This window comes from Malus domestica, chromosome 04, assembly GCF_042453785.1.
Source record: "Malus domestica chromosome 04, GDT2T_hap1".
Taxonomy (NCBI): Eukaryota; Viridiplantae; Streptophyta; class Magnoliopsida; order Rosales; family Rosaceae; genus Malus; species Malus domestica.
Window position 1 is genome coordinate 21191536 of NC_091664.1, and position 16293 is coordinate 21207828.

Below are 16293 nucleotides of genomic sequence, written 5' to 3' on the forward strand. Positions count from 1 at the left end.
TTAAGACGAGCGGAGAAGGGAGAATTTGAACTCGGAATGAAGTGGATTGAAGAGAAATACTCTAATTACTAGGGGATCCCACTTAAATTACCCTACTTGTATTTTATTGGTCGTTAACTACAAGTGAACATTTCAGATACACTAGTGCGTGTGGCAATTATTCTTTTTATATTTTTTATTTAAATAATTAATTTAAATATTTTTAAAGAATTATTTAAAAAAAAAGAAATGAATTAAAGACATGAAATCATCCACTAATGTGGGAGGTTTTGTTTTTGTTTTTTTCTTTCTATAATTTTAAATATCAAATTCATTCAAAATAAAAATATGGTTAAATACTTTAGCTTCTTTTGGTTCAATTGTAATTTATGAAATTCTTAAAGAGCAATTTATGGTATTTTGAATATTTCACCATTTTAAGGTGCTCACTTTATATATATAGATATATAGATAAAGCGAGTGTTTGACCAAAGTATTACATCTTGATTCCTTACATCAACTTTTAAAAGCATACCCTGCTTTCTTTAAGAGCGGAGTTGAGCTTTTGATGAATTTTTTTTTGTTCCCGCTAATTAGTTTTTGGAAATAATATCGTCTACCTTACTATCGTATTTTGCACACATACTCTCTCCCTTGGGAGAACAAACACACTGCCTCCTCCCCACCTCAACCCCGCCAGGCTGCCACTAACACCACTATCACCACCCACCACTATTGCCACAATCACCATAACGCCACCACTTTCTCTCCTCCACCAGCCCCCCCCTTCATTTCCACCCGACCACCAATGTCACTAGCGCCATTGCCACAATCACCAACACCATCTTCGCCCATTTTCACCACCAAGTCCCCACCCACCCCACCGCCACCACCACCGTCCCCGCTACCGTAAATTCATGCCAATACCATTTTTTATACCAGACTGTTGAATTCATAAACATTTCAAAATCATGATCACTTTAGTTATTATACTCAACTACAACAATTTTATATCACAATTTAGCAAGCAGTGTGACATTGTTTTCATACCCACAACACTTTATACGGTTTAACAATGCTTAACTGTTTTAAAATTAATTATTCTCAAAGTATATCAAAAACATTTTTTTATAAAAAAAACCTACAATAATACCAAGCTGAGACACAAATGGGTTTGTTTGGTTCCAATCAAGTTGAATAGAATTAATATTATCATTACAGCAAGAGGCTTGTAGCAAAAGTAATCAAGAACACGAACGCCTACAACGAGGTTCTAGATCCAACTCCCACTTCTCCAAAATCGCTTGCATAAATAAGGAAAATATTGTAAGATTTAACTGAATTCATTTGTAGTCATTGGGTTCATCATATCGCAAACAGGATATGGTTTCAACTAGTTTGCTGTAGGTATGCAGCGACTGGAGTTGATGAAGCTGCCATGGATGTTGGGGAGAGTAGAAATACCGGCTGGTAAACATGAGTTACTCTCCAAGGTGACAAAACAGACGAAATCTTCACCACAGCTTGGAGACTTGGATGTGTATCGCGTTACAATGGAAAATACACCGAACACAAGGCTGCGGTAGACAACTTCACTGCGTCAAAGGGATTGACGTCAATGGAGGTTCAACCCCTGGCAGTACGAAGACTTGGCTAGCTGCTGCATGTGAGGTGCATGGTGTGATTGTTTTCGCGAGTCAGTGTCATGACGATGGAATTATAAGACAAAAAATGATTTCCGCACACTTTTTTTTCCTTATCCACAAAGACGGATAGGCTTTTCCGGATATGACATTGTGATGTGTTGTGGTATATATCTTTAGCTGATATCGTTTTTCATGAATAGCAGTAGCTCAAAAGTTGGATTCTGAGAATATTTTCTACAAATTTAATAGTATATATTACACGTGTAAGACAGTGAGCTGCTTCCAAAGTTCTCGGCGATGTAGCCGTTTTATCAGAGAAGCATTAGGGTTTGTCTTTTGAGATGTCTGATGCGAAAAAGAGGTGAGAAAGTGGTGGGGGTGGCAATGCTTTCTTTCTCTTTCAGTTTCTCCTTCCTGTAACTTCGTTCTCTCTCAAAAGACCCCTCAGACTTTTGTTTTCATCACTTGGTCCTCCCTTATCCTCTCTCTCTCTCTCTCTCTCTCTCTCTCTCTCTCTCGCCACAAAAAATGAAGCCTCACTTATCCCCTAACTTATCGTACGTTCTTTTGCCTTAATTTGTGAGCTTGATTGGACCTCATTTTACTGCAAATTTTAATGTGGATTTAGGGTTTAATTAGTGTTTACTGAATTTTTGGTTTGTACCAAGTGATTGGATATGCCTTTCTGTCTTAAAGGGATGCCAAAGTAGCTTTCATGTCATAAATTTTGCCCAATAAACATATTTTCCTTCATATTTCGTTGGGGTTTTGATTGGTTTGGCAACCATCTGTTGCTCTTTTTTTTGGACTCCAAATTTTACCCACAAGTCCTTATATCATACATCAATGTATAATATAAGTAGCTCAGGTTCACTCGATAAAATTCCTTAAATCAGAGCATATTCCGCTATTAGATTTAACAATATTATATGTCATATATTGATATTCTATGTCATTGGCGATATAACACCATTTATTCCTTTTATATTTTTGTAGGAAAATATTTTATTTATAAAATATCATAAAATTTACGTTGGATAGTCATCACAATCAATCCACAACCTAATCGTAAAATAAAAAACAAAAACACAATTTTAAGTAAAAGATACGCTGAATGAATATAATCATATATATGCAACAACAATATTAACATTAATTAACAATAAGGTTTTAGCTTCTTGTTATTTTTTTCCATTTTTGACAAACAATAATGCTAGTAAATTAAATTGTTAATTGTTAATGAAGATGATCAAATCTCCACTACCGATACACGTTATATAATTAACTTTCAGTAAATATCACAAATTGACTTTATAAATTGAAGTTTTACCCATTTTCTCCCCTTTATTTTTTCTTTCTTTTTGGGTAAACAAAGTTTTACCCATGATTGGTTGGTCAGACAAAGAACGTGGAAGTCGGAGCAAGTGCAGCAATGGTCTCCCCCATACGTACGGTAAATTTATAATTTTTGCAAGTACAAATTTACCCCAAAGACATGATTTTATGTGAACGAGATAAGATTTTAACCCAGGAATTCGGAGACAGTTACACGTGTCGAAGACACAAGTGATGTGGCTCAAACGTTGGAACTGGTCCAAAGAGGTTTTGGTTGACCAGTGTAGCCGGTAAACCCCCGCCAGTTACCGGTCGGCTCTGAATTATGGGGACGAGGTTCAGAACTTTATATAAACAGTTTCGGGGGGTTTAAGAAACAAAAAAAAAAAAGTTGGGTGGTTTTTTTGTTTGGGGGGGGGGGGTTTTGGTGATCCGACACAGACAGACCCATTTCCGTAGGTGAGAATATTTGTGTTTTTAGACACGGATTATTGTGGCCTTTTTGTGAAGAAACAAGTATAATTCTCTCTTTTGGTGCGGAGTTTTTTGTTTCGTTGATGAATTTTGAATTGGATGGGTGTTTTTCTTCATGAAAAGGAAAATCCAGATCAGATTTTTGCATTTATTTTTTGTAGAATCTAGGATTTTTGTGTGCGTTAAATATTTTGTTTAATTTTGTTTCCTCTGATGTGTTTTTGTGTGTTTGCACATTTGAATTTCTTGGAATTTTTGTCTTCCTCTCTCATTTTAAAATATATGAATTCTACGGAAGTCTCTCTCTCACATATAAATATGATTTTCGAGACCTGAGCCAAGGTTGGCTAAAACAAGAAAGTTCAGATTAGATTATAATATCGCTCATCATATAAAAGATATGTATATATAATTTTATGATCTGCCATTTAACATTCTGTCAGGGTTTAACATTCTGGTTTCCTGCTGTTTTATTAAAATATTTACATCAATATATATTTTTTATTGTTGTTTGAATACGAAAATGGTTTTTGCAGAAACTGAGGTTTCCAGATCAGGCTCAAGTTATTATATTATTGTACTTCGAAATGGAGGTTTTCCAACTGCCCTTTTACCTGTAAGCCTTCTTCACCCTTTTCAACTGTCAACCTTCTTTTCTGCATTGATGCATTTGATTTACTTTTTTATTTATTTTTTATTTATATATTATAGGATTATATTTATGTCCTATATTTAATCCTTCTTACCATTCCTTGGATTTTGACGATCAGTTAGTATTAAATAACATGTTTGGTCAAGAATTAAAACTGCATTGAACCTGTGAAATGCTAAAAAGTTAGAGGCTAAATTTGATTAATAACCCCGTGGTAATAGAATAGTTGAAAGATAGTACTGTGGTAAAAAATATTAGACTCTAAACTTCTGTAGTGAGGTTTGTTAGGATTTAGGTCTAAAATTAAAAGTTTTGTTAACTCTCTATTAATTGTAAGCACGTAAGCCTTACATCTGGCTAAAAAGATAAAATTAGTCTCACATGTAAGTTTCACGTGTTAACAAATAAATGAGAGTTCCATTTTAGCCTCACATGCTCACTTGCTAACAATTAATGGAGAGGTGTAGGAACTTAGAATTTTGGACCTAAATTCTAACGGATATCACCACGGAGGCTATCTTCTGACTACCTATCACCACGGGACTAATAATCCAATTAGGCCAAAGTTAAATGAACAAATTCCCAGAGTAAAGGAGAGGAAAGCGGGAAAACTACATTTGCTTGGACAGAATTTGTGGAATTTATTGACTGTGATCTTCCGTTGTTAAATCTGTTGAATTGTGCTTTTCTTGGTTGAATTGGTCCCGAAATTAGTCTTCTGTTTGTTTCAGAGCTCAATTTGGCTTTAAAAAGTTGGGTTTTGCAGCAATTGGTACAACCAGGAGCATATAAGAACTTATCTACATTATATAAGTGTTGTTAAAGGAAGAGTATGATTCGTTTGATATATTTGTCTTAGTGTTCTTGGTCAATTTCCTCTTAAACTGAGACGATATTGGAACGTCACAAAAACCTGTGCCTATATTGGGAGTGTTATATGCTGGTCAACTTGTGTGGTCATTTTTCTTCTGCACATGCATTTGATGCAGGAATTTCCTGGCTGCTAATTTGCTACTTCTCTTGTCTCCAGTTTCTGTATATATCATGATTGAATGCAGATGCGAATATCAAGTCATTACGCTTATCAATGTTGTTTTTGATCGTATTGCAGCGGTGGTTGTTACTTTTAGCAGATGACTCTTTGTACTTGTTATGAATGTCTGAGATATGGTATTGCAGCGGAGGTTGGATTATGGCTTCAGTGGCTACCGGATGCCCGAGGTTCCTCGAGCTTCTAGATCAGCTAGGGTAAATAAAGGCTCCCATGACCCATTTTATGGTTTTCTATTGGCAATTTTTTTCGTGTGTATAAGGAGTCCTGATCGCATTTTTCATTATTATCTTTGTTTTAGGGGAGGGGACCTATCAGGAAGAAACTTGAGGCCAATCAGATTCATGCGTTTGAGATTTTGGCTAGTGTAGCTGGTAAATTATTGCAGGAGAGCAAGGATCCCCCACCGACTGATGATTCTTGTGGAAAGGACCAGCATTTCAAATTTGGCGGTATTACTAAAAGTGAACAACAGGATAAAGGAAGCTTGTTGAAGGAAGAACCTTGTGAGTTGGGAAGCTGTGATGAGGAAACGTTTTTATACGTGCACGGGTTGCAAGAGCGCAGGAAAAGCTATACGTTGAATGGGGTTTCACATTCTCAGGAAGATTTTAGTTATGAGATCAACACGGTGTCAAAAAGCCTAGATTCAGAGAGGATCAATTTTGGTAAGGGATTGGGTGCGGTTGATAGCAGAAATTCTTGTGGAAGCTTTTCTAACAAAGTAGTCGATGACTCTACCCTATCTGGAGATTCCATTGCAGAGAAGCCACAGGGTCTATTTAAGAGGAAGCGAGTGACTGAACCATCACAGGATACGAGTATAAAGGAAGAAAGAACCGAGTTTCTCGGCAGTTCAGAGGATGTAATGGAAGTTGAAGAAGGGCCTCATGAGCTGGTCAGTTCTAGACATGATGTGAAGACTCTGTTTTCAGGGGACTGCAAAAATCACGGTCCTTTTCTCTGCCATTGTGCTAACATTAGAGTAGTTAATAGAGATGATGACGAAAACACCATGACAAAGGAATTTGAACATCCACCAGACGACGGTGATAAGAAAATAACAAATCTGGCTGCACCCGGTCATGGTAATCGGCTTTACAATGCACTCTTGTTTTTAATGTAACATAGGCTTTAGGTTCTATGGTAGCAATTGATGATCATATCAATGTTCTTGGCTTAGGGCGGAAACTCTTTTTCTTGTGTCCTTTTATTGTAATGGCCACACCTTTCTGGATTTTATGTTTGTATGATAAATAATAGCTTTGATACCGAATTGATGTTTTCAGATGGGCAAATAAGGCAAGCTAACTGTAACTGGAGAACTTGTTACGCACACCAAAGGTCACAAAAGATATATCCTTTCAAAAAGAGAAAGTTCTTTAATTGGAGGCCACTCGCTACATCTGATAGAGGGTGTAACTGTGAAGGCATATTTAGCTCTCCTGACAAGATACTAAATGGCGACAACTGCTGCGCAGGTTAAATTTTTCATGCTGTCTGCTTTCCGTTTTCTGCCTATATGTAGATAATGATGTATACTCTCCGTTTACGTTAAGGGTTTAGATTTTAGGGATACATTCAAGTTTGGCTGAACAATCCTAGCTCTTGAATGCAGCAGTTGGATCATCCTCAACAACGGGTCAGCAAGTACCTCCAAAGTCTAACGATTGTAATGGTAAGAATGTCTGCAATAAAATTCTACAACATATTTGTCATTTTACTTTATAATTGTCGTGGACACTTCTTTCTTTTGTTGACCAGTGAAGCTTAGCATTAAATCCTTCAAGGTTCCAGAGCTCTTTATTGAAGTTCCTACAACCGCAACTGTTGGTTCGTTGAAGGTTTGTATTATTGCCTTTTTTGATCTGCTGATGCGTCAATTTTGCTTGCATTTTGTTCTCTAGGCCTAGTTCTGTCTTTTGAGGGGATGGGGGTGGTTAAAAACACAGTGTGGTCTTTCCAATTTCATATGCAACATCAGGTCAAATGAAATGTGTTACACCCGAGCGATTGAAGGTTACTTCAATTTATGTCATACAATTTTTCAACATTATTTTGATACTTCTTAAGCTGGATAAATTAAGCATGGCTGTCATAGATGATTTGGTTGATTGTTGTTTCTTACACCGAGCAAGGTTGGTTAGGTGGAGTGTATAGTTTCAGCCCTGGTTTTCTACTTTTGGGAGCACTAGTAGCGGAAGTAAGGAGGCATTTTGCTTTTTTTGGTAGTTCATAGCTGGAACTTAACTATTAAGTTATGATTAAGAAGATGCAGAAGGTATGCAATCTTTATCTATCTTAAAATATTTCCGTTTACGTAGTTGATGAGGCCTCTTAATTGTGTTGGGGAAGAAAAATAGATCCGTTATAGGGTTCAAGATATCTCACTTCAATCATTTTGTCTAGATTTAATTGGTGATATCTGATTAGCTAATTTTTCTGCAGAGAACAGTAATGGAGGCAGTAACGTCTATACTCGGAGATGGATTACATGTTGGCATCCTGGTCCAGGGAAAAAAGGTCAGAGATGACAACAAAACTCTACTTCAGACAGGGATTTCTCAGGATGACAAGCGACATAATTTGGGTTTCATCTTGGAGCCCAAACGGGCAAAGCTTACATATCCTCCATGCAGTGAAGATCCATCTTTGGTATCTGGCAGATCTCAGGAGTTAACCAGGTGATCACATAATAAGTGTTAACTTATGAATTGAATCATCATACTCGTGCCCCAGTATGGTAGCTCACACTCGCAATTACTTCTAGTTTTCGAATCTTAGGTTTAATCTCGTTGCTTATATTTATGCGAGTATGTTTTTATTGTCAGGCATTCGGCATCTTTGGTGTCACAACCTGGGACTTCAGATGTCTCGATGAGTCCTCCAGTACTAAGTTTGGGTGGCTGCATTGAAAGAGACTTCAAGGAAGTTCCTTCTCTTGCTAGTACCTCAACTGACAAAAACCTGCCAACATCCCAAGCTCTCATCGCAGTTCCACCAATTAGCATGAAGGCATTGGCTGTGGTTCCTTTTCATCGGAAATCTGGGCATCAAGAGTATGTACAGCGCCGAATCAGGAGACCTTTCTCTGTTCCAGAAGTAGAAGCATTGGTTCAGGCTGTTGAGAAACTCGGAACGGGAAGGTTGGCTTGAACTTTGATTATACTTTGCTACAGTTGAGAAAAACTAGTACCATGATGCAGATTGTGAGAATTTTCTCCGGTTGCAGGTGGCGCGATGTTAAGTTGCGTGCTTTCGAAAGTACAAAACATCGAACTTACGTGGATCTGAAGGTGAGTGTTTCATTTGATAATTGTTTAGCAGAAGCTTAAAGGGAATGGCGTTCAACGCTGTTGTCATCTCAACAATATTTGGAAAATTGGGATGGTGCAGGACAAGTGGAAAACATTGGTGCACACAGCGAGGATCTCCCCGCAGCAAAGGAGGGGAGAGCCGGTTCCACAGGAGCTCTTGGACCGCGTCCTAGCCGCCCATGCCTACTGGTCTCAGCGGCACGCCAAGCAGCAGGTGAAAGCGGCGGTCTGAGCTCGAGGCTTTGTAACAGAGAACCGGGAAGAAGAAGGGTATGTTGTCTATTTGTAAAAATTACAGACAGAAAAATTGACATGTAAACGTGACCTGATGCAAAATGCTGTCTTAACTTGGCTCACAAGACACCAAATCTTTTCGATCCCAATTAAGAAGTGTCTTGTGAGATCATCTTCAGTAGACATATCAAATAATTATTGTCAAAATTTTATTCGATCACTAATGTGGACAATTGAATATACATGTTATATCTTCTTTTCATACGTGCATTTGTCAAATATTTATTTTATTGATATATTAAATCTCAAGATTACAATAACTATTGAAAAATAATTTTTATTTTTCTTCTTTTGGTTGGTAGTGAGACCCATGCATTGAAAAAATTAAATAAAAGCATTTGACACCTAAGAGCTTTGTGCTGCCAAAAAGGACAGCCAAAGGCAATGCAGTGAATCCATGTCAGCTTACATAACATTTTTGGTCAAAAGAAATGTTGCTGTTTTTTGTCCCACACGGCATTTCACGTCACATTTGAATGCTTTGACATGCAAAATAATTTGTTTTCAATTCAATCCACAATTGATTTTTCAAAAGTTTGAGCGTTGTTTGTAGCCACATTTGGCTTGTGAATTATACCTTATTCTTAATGTTGTGACACGAGTCAGATGCCAACTTGCCACAATGGGTCACCAAATCACATGGAATATGAATCCTATCCCTCTCTTTCTAATAGTTAGTTTTGCCAAAGCCCTTTGGAACAATATTAACAAAACCATTTTTATACCAGAGTTGAAGAAATAATAGTTATGAGTTCTTCCTGCACCTGAAATTCAAGAGATATTCTCATTACTAATTCATCACGTGACAAGTTTTTATTGGACTAATGGTTCAAAATTTTAACATGTTGTAAGCATTGATTGATCGAGTAACGCCATAAATTGATTGCAACTGAAATTATGTGTTGTGTTTCATATTCTCATTATTAGTGCATTTGAGGTTTTATCCAATTCCTAGTATCACTGCACTTGTGTTCCTTCTTATCCCAAGTATCAGCTGTAAATAAAAAAAGAAAATGAAAATGATAATCAGCGGCAGCTCCTGCTTCTATCCAATCATAAATAAACACATGTCCAAATAATTGATATAGTAATCACACATTGAACACATGTCCATTTGTGATTGGTTAGAAGCAGAAGCGTTTGTTAGATTTGCAGCAGCCAAGTAGTGTCCCCTTGCGAAGCGCATGTGCTTAACTTGGGTTGATCAATTAATTAAGCACTAATTGCAGCTAGAATTATTATTTAAATTGAGTATCAGGTAGACAGTTATATATGGTCAGCTCTTACTACACTTTTTCTGCTAAAGAAGTATTATTTAAATTGAGTATCAGGTAGACAGTTATGTGTGTTCAACTCTTACTACATTTTTTCTGCTAAAGAAGTATTATGTATTTGATAAAGTACTAATCTTTTGGAAAGATGAACCTCTTCAGATCCGCTTTGTAGAGATTTTAGGGATCTTTACGTTTTAGCCGTTCAACCTACATCGTGCGGTTAATTTTTATCAGGTATTATTTGTGTTTAATTTTAATAAAAAAAATCAAATGATTTCTGACTGCATGCACGATGAATGACTAAGATGTGAGGATTCCTAAAATCATCACAATTTGAATCCAGATGGGATCCAAATCCAATCTTTTGCATCTCCAAAACATAGTTAAATTTGTATTTTTCAACGAAATTTTTTAGTGTAACGGTCATACTGTTACATGGATGTTATTAGTATTTTAGTATGTATTTACTATACTTAGTACTACAGTTTAGTGATATTCTTCTGCACCTGTACATAAGAGATCTTAAATTCGAATTTTGTGAATGGCGAGTTTGATTTCAATATATTCTCCTCATTCCTTTGTGTAAATATATTTTTGTACATGTTGCGTCCCAAACGTTTTTTTTTTCACTAGGTGAGGTGCTAAGGGATATTCCCAAGTTAGGTGAGGTGCTGGAGGTTGAAACCGATTCGAAAGGATTGGTTCAAATGCTCAACAAAGAGATCCAAGCTGATGTTTCTATGTAGGTCTTTTTGGTTGATATTTGGAATATGATGTGGTCATTCCAGTCGATGAAGTTCATCTTCACCCCTTAGCAATGAGCAAGCAACCCATATGGTGTTGTGAATAGGCCTAGCAAACGGGTCGTGTCTGTCGTGTTCATGTCGTTTTCGTGTAACACCTGTTATCTTAATGGGTCGTGTCGTGTCACACCCGTTATCTTAATGGGTCCTTAACAGGTCGGATCACTTTATCCAACTGGTAAAGTGACCCGACCCGTTAAGAAAAATATTTTTTTTTCTTAAATTTGCACATACCACACATTGCCACATCCATACACTACTAGTCTATTACAAAATATTAAATGTTCAAAGATATGCAAAATAAAAGAGTTTTTGTTTTCAAGGTTGTGAGGCCTTTCTCAAAAGTTTAAACCTTGCCAATGGAACTCAAAGCTTGCATATTATTCATTTTACAAAATCCTCAATTTTCATCAATCATCATGACATGAGATTTTGTGGTATCTACTAGTGTAAATATTTTAAATTAAAGATCAAATTCATTCATTGTATTCATATACGGTCAAGGAGTGTAGCTGTAAAAAATAATCAAAATCGGAGTTAAAATAACTGTTAAATCGTGATTTTTAATTGATAAATTTTTTGTCCCGTTACTTGATCTCTGAATGTTTGTTTTTTTGCGATTTTTGGCGTATGCGATCTTGAAGCATATACAAACAATTTTGACGGTTGGATCGTTGAAATTAGTTTTGTAGAATGTGTATCCCATCAAAATGATAGATTCACTAACACTTGAAGTTTATTTATATTTTCATTAAGTATAACATAAGATTTTGTGGTATCCACTAGTGTAAATATTTTAAGTTGAAGATCGAATTCATTCATTGTATTCATATAGGGTCAAGTAGTGTAGCTGTAAAAATTCATCAAAATCGGAGTTAAAATAACAGTTAAATTGTAATTTTTACTTGATAACTGTCGAAAAGTTTTATCCCGTTACTTGATCTCTGAATGTTTGTTTTTAGTAATTTTTGGCGTATGCGATCTCGACGTATATACAATCATGTTTGACGGTTGGATCGTTGAAATTAGTTTCGTAGAATGTGTACCCCATCAAAACAATAGATTCACTAATACTTAAGAGTTTATTCATACTTTCATTAAGAATAACATAAGATTTTGTGGTATCCACTAGTGTGAATATTTTAAATTGAAGATCGAGTTCATTCATTGTATTCATATAGGGTCAAGGAGTGTAGCTGTAAAAAATCATCAAAATCGGAGTTAAGATAACCGTTAAATCGTGATTTTTCGTTGATAAACGTCGAAAAGTTTTGTCCCATTACTTGATCTCTGAATGTTTGTTTTCTGCAATTTTTGACGTATGCGATCTCGAAGTATATACAAACATGTTTGACGATTGGATCGTTGAAACTAGTTTTGTAGAATATGTATCCCATCAAAACAATAGATTCACTAACACTTAACAGTTTATTCATACTTTCATTAAGTATAACATAAGATTTTGTGGTATCCACTAGTGTAAATATTTTAAATTGAAGATCGAGTTCATTCATTGTATTCGTATAGGGTCAAGGAGTGTAGCTGTAAAAAATCATCAAAATCGAAGTTAAAATAACCGTTAAATCATGATTTTTCGTTGATAACCGTCGAAAATTTTTGTCTTGTTACTTGATCTCTAAATGTTTATTTTTTTTGCGATTTTTAGTGTATGCGATCTTGAAGCATACACAAACAAGTTTGACGGTTGGATCGTTGAAATTAGTTTCGTAGAATGCGTATCCCATCAAAACGATAGATTCACTAACACACTTAGAGTTTATTTATACTTTCATTAAATATAACATAAGATTTTGTGGTATCCACATCCACTAGTGCCAATATTTTAAATTAAAGATCAAGTTTATTCATTGTATTCATATAGGGTCAAATAGTGTAGCTGTAAAAAATCATCAAAATCAGAGTTAAAATAACCGTTAAATCGTGATTTTTGGTTGATAACCGTCGAAAAGTTTTATCCCATTACTTGATCTCTGAATGTTTGTTTTTTGCAATTTTTGGCGTATGCGATCTCGAAGTATATGCAATCATGTTTGACGGTTGGATTGTTGAAACTAGTTTCGTAGAATGCGTATCCCATCAAAACAATAGATTAACTAACACTTAAGAGTTTATTCATACTTTCATTAAGTATAATATAGGATTTTGTGGTATCCACTAGTGTGAATATTTTAAATTGAAGATCGAGTTCATTCATTGTATTCATATAGGATCAAGGAGTGTAGCTGTAAAAAATCATCAAAATCGGAGTTAAACTAACCATTAAATCGTGATTTTTCGTTGATAACCGTCGAAAAGTTTTGTTCTGTTTCTTGATCTCTGAATGTTTGTTTTTCGCAATTTTTTGCTGATGCGATCTCAAAGCATATACAAACAAGGTTGACGGTTGGATCGTTGAAATTAGTTTCGTAGAATTCGTATCCCATCAAGTTCAATGGTGTGTGTATATATATATTCATTAAGTAGATTTAAATTTATTTATTTTGTACGTATAATACTTAAGAAATTGAATGATATGTATATTTAAGCCGATCCAATGGTCACCAATTTTTAATATTTAATTTAATATATATATATATGTATATAATTATTATAGTTTTTTTTAGGGTTATAAAATTATAAAATTAATATTTTGCTTATCGTGTATCGTGTTACCCACGTGTATACCCGAACCAATCCGTTATCTTAATAGGTGCTTATCGGGTTACCCGATAAGACCTGATTCGTTATCGTGTCGACCCGAACACCTGTTAATTTCGTGTCGTGTCGTGTCGGGTTATCGGGTCGTGTCAGGAATTGTCAGGCCTAGCTGCGAACATTTTGAAGCATGGCGGGATAATATTTTTATTTTGTCCTTCTCGTTAAAACTCAAAGTTTTCAAGCGCTTTTCATTAGTTTTCCTTTAATATAATTCTAACTTTCGACAAAAAAATGACAACTTCTATTAACAAATAGATACATGTGTTATAACATAAGTGAATTAGTAACATCACTTTACAATATGACGTACTGAAACTCTCTTTCTGATAAAAGTAAGACCTACTTGTATTATGAACTCTACATTTATCAGAGAGAAAGTTTAAACGTGGTTTCTCTCCTTAACATCACCCGTTCAGCTTTATCCTCTTGCATTTCCCTTTTTGTTTTTTGGGTAACTGCGTGATTGAACAAATCGATGAATGATGAACGTAAACAAATAAAGAAGTGCAGGTTGGCTGGTGGCTAACAAAAATCAAAGACAGTAGAGAGCCACACAAACACACATGCGATCGAAAAACTCATCCTTACTTTGATGGCACTTTCAGTTTTTTGAAAGATGCTCCCATGCCCACGGACCATCGTCATCTGTCATGCTACTTTCACTTGGTATTCTGTCCAACATTTAAAATGTATCCGAAATTCAATGTTTCACATTGATTTTTCTTTTCTATATCAAAGAGATCAAAAAGTTTGTTGTTGGTTTTTTTTTTTTTTTTTGACAAATAAAAACATTAGTGGGTTAATTATCAGTTGTTAATAGAAAGAGAAATTTGTGAGAATCAAACTCGCACTATAATGACATAATTCCTTTCCGGTAAAGCGCCATGTGCAAGGGATAAAAAGTTATAATGATAATAACACCCTTATAGTCAAGATTCTAAGAGTAAAATTTTGTTGTCACTTAGTATAGTTAGCCCACTCTGTTTATTAAGAGAACATCTGGCTCCTTAAAAGTGTGGAAGAGTTCCTTACTCAAGATGCTTTGTTACCTGTTTTTAAAACTTCGTGCTTATGATCGAAATCTTCTATATATAAATTATTCTATAAAGATCATTCTTTAAAAAAAAATTAATCCAAATAAGATTGTTTAGTCAATCAACTACATCAAATAGATAGACAATTTGTAGTACTTTTACCCTATTCGACGACTTGTCTTTATACATTTCAATGACTTGAGGAGAAACTTGAGGAGAGACTTCTCCTCATCCATTGTGGAGCCAAGTTAATTCTATTTTCTAATTTTGAATATGTGGCTAAGGGAATTTCATCAAATCGCTTTCACATACCCTAATACAAGAGGTCCCCTTAGTTTTATGTGAGCGCACGGATGACCCGGTTCTAGGCCTTACAAAGACAAAAATTTAAATAGATGGGTTTCCTCCATGATCGGGCTTAGTTCAATAATGCATTGTCATTATTTTTTTTATACAACTACACATTATTAGATCGTAACGCGACACTAATTTTGTTACATACAAATTATTCTCGTGAAGGTGGCCCGGTGGGTTCAGATGACCTAGGACTGTTCTCCAAAAGTGGAAAGAAAAAGGAGCCATGCGGGACAACTCAGCGTTTACCGATCCACACGTGGCCATGAGGAATAAGCAACGTAGTTTTTTTTTGGTAAAGGAATAGTCAAGGCAACGTAGTTGAAGTCCACAAGACCATGATACGTAGGAAGATAAGATAACACCGCTCCGTCTCATGAAATGGACAGCCGATTATACTCGTTGAAATTTTAACGGACTCCAAATCAACAGTTGTTGTTCCTCCGTAACACACACAATAGGACAACATTAAAATTCTAAAACCCAAACCTCTGCTTGTTCCCCCTTCTTCTCCCCCTTCCTCCTGTAATATTATCTTTCAGTGAGCTTCAGAGCTGAACTCAAAGGTGAGTTTTTGCTATGTTGTTGTTGTTCTATATATAATTATAACCCATTTAGCGTTTTTTACGGCATTCCTGGGTTTTTGAAGTGATTTCTGTTCATAGTTGGCTTAATATTGAATTAATGAATTAAAATGCTGTTTTTTTAATTGAAAATTTTGGTCTTTTCTTCTCATATGCATTTTTCAGTGCTTTTTATCTGTCAAATTTAAGGTTTCTGTTTGTTTTTTTATGCTTTAGTTTGTGAATTTATGAGGTTTTAAGGTTTCCATGTGTGCAGATTACTTGCAGAGGGTTTGATTTATCATTTTTGTATTTTGATGGAATTTAAGGGTTGAAGAAGGTAACTAATTTGATAGGAAATTCCGCTGCTTTTTGTTTGGATTTGGATTTGGTTTCTCTCTCTTAGTTGGGATTCTAGAGAGAGAAACTGTAGACAGACAGACAGACACACACACACACACACACACACACACACACACACACACACACACAGAGAGAGAGAGAGAGAGAGAGAAATTACAAAGTTGATAACAATGGATCCTCGTCGTAGGGGTTTCTCTGATTCTTTCAATGGAGTTCAACTGGGTAACCAACCTTTACCCATTCTTTCACATCCAACCGTTGTAGCCGGATCCCGATTCGATAGTAATACCTTCTTTGACAATAGTTACAGAAATTTTAGTTGCCCTCAACCCGGTCTTACCCCGAACGGTGTATCTATGTACTCAAGTGTGAGCCTGGGGATGATTCTGCCGAAGATTGTGACTTTTCAGATGTGGTCTTGAAGTACATTAACCAG

At 35.7% G+C, this 16293-nt stretch overlaps 1 protein-coding gene across 2 annotated transcripts; it reads left to right on the plus strand.

Annotated features, from left to right (window-relative positions):
• Positions 1-3130: 3130 nt before the first annotated feature.
• LOC103427581 (telomere repeat-binding protein 5-like) lies at positions 3131-8952 on the plus strand. 2 transcript variants are annotated; one of them, XM_017330173.3, is made up of 11 exons: positions 3131-3419; positions 3971-4050; positions 5198-5334; positions 5439-6225; positions 6427-6618; positions 6759-6815; positions 6902-6981; positions 7586-7821; positions 7969-8283; positions 8370-8433; positions 8534-8952. In XM_017330173.3, the coding sequence occupies exons 3-11, from the start codon at positions 5254-5256 to the stop codon at positions 8684-8686; spliced, it is 1965 nt and encodes a 654-aa protein (XP_017185662.2). In that variant the 5' UTR covers positions 3131-3419; positions 3971-4050; positions 5198-5253; the 3' UTR covers positions 8687-8952. The 2 variants fall into 2 exon arrangements, with proteins under 2 accessions (XP_017185662.2, XP_008363864.2); XM_008365642.4 differs by having other exon boundaries at positions 3323-3419; positions 6756-6815.
• The last annotated feature ends 7341 nt before the right edge of the window (positions 8953-16293 follow it).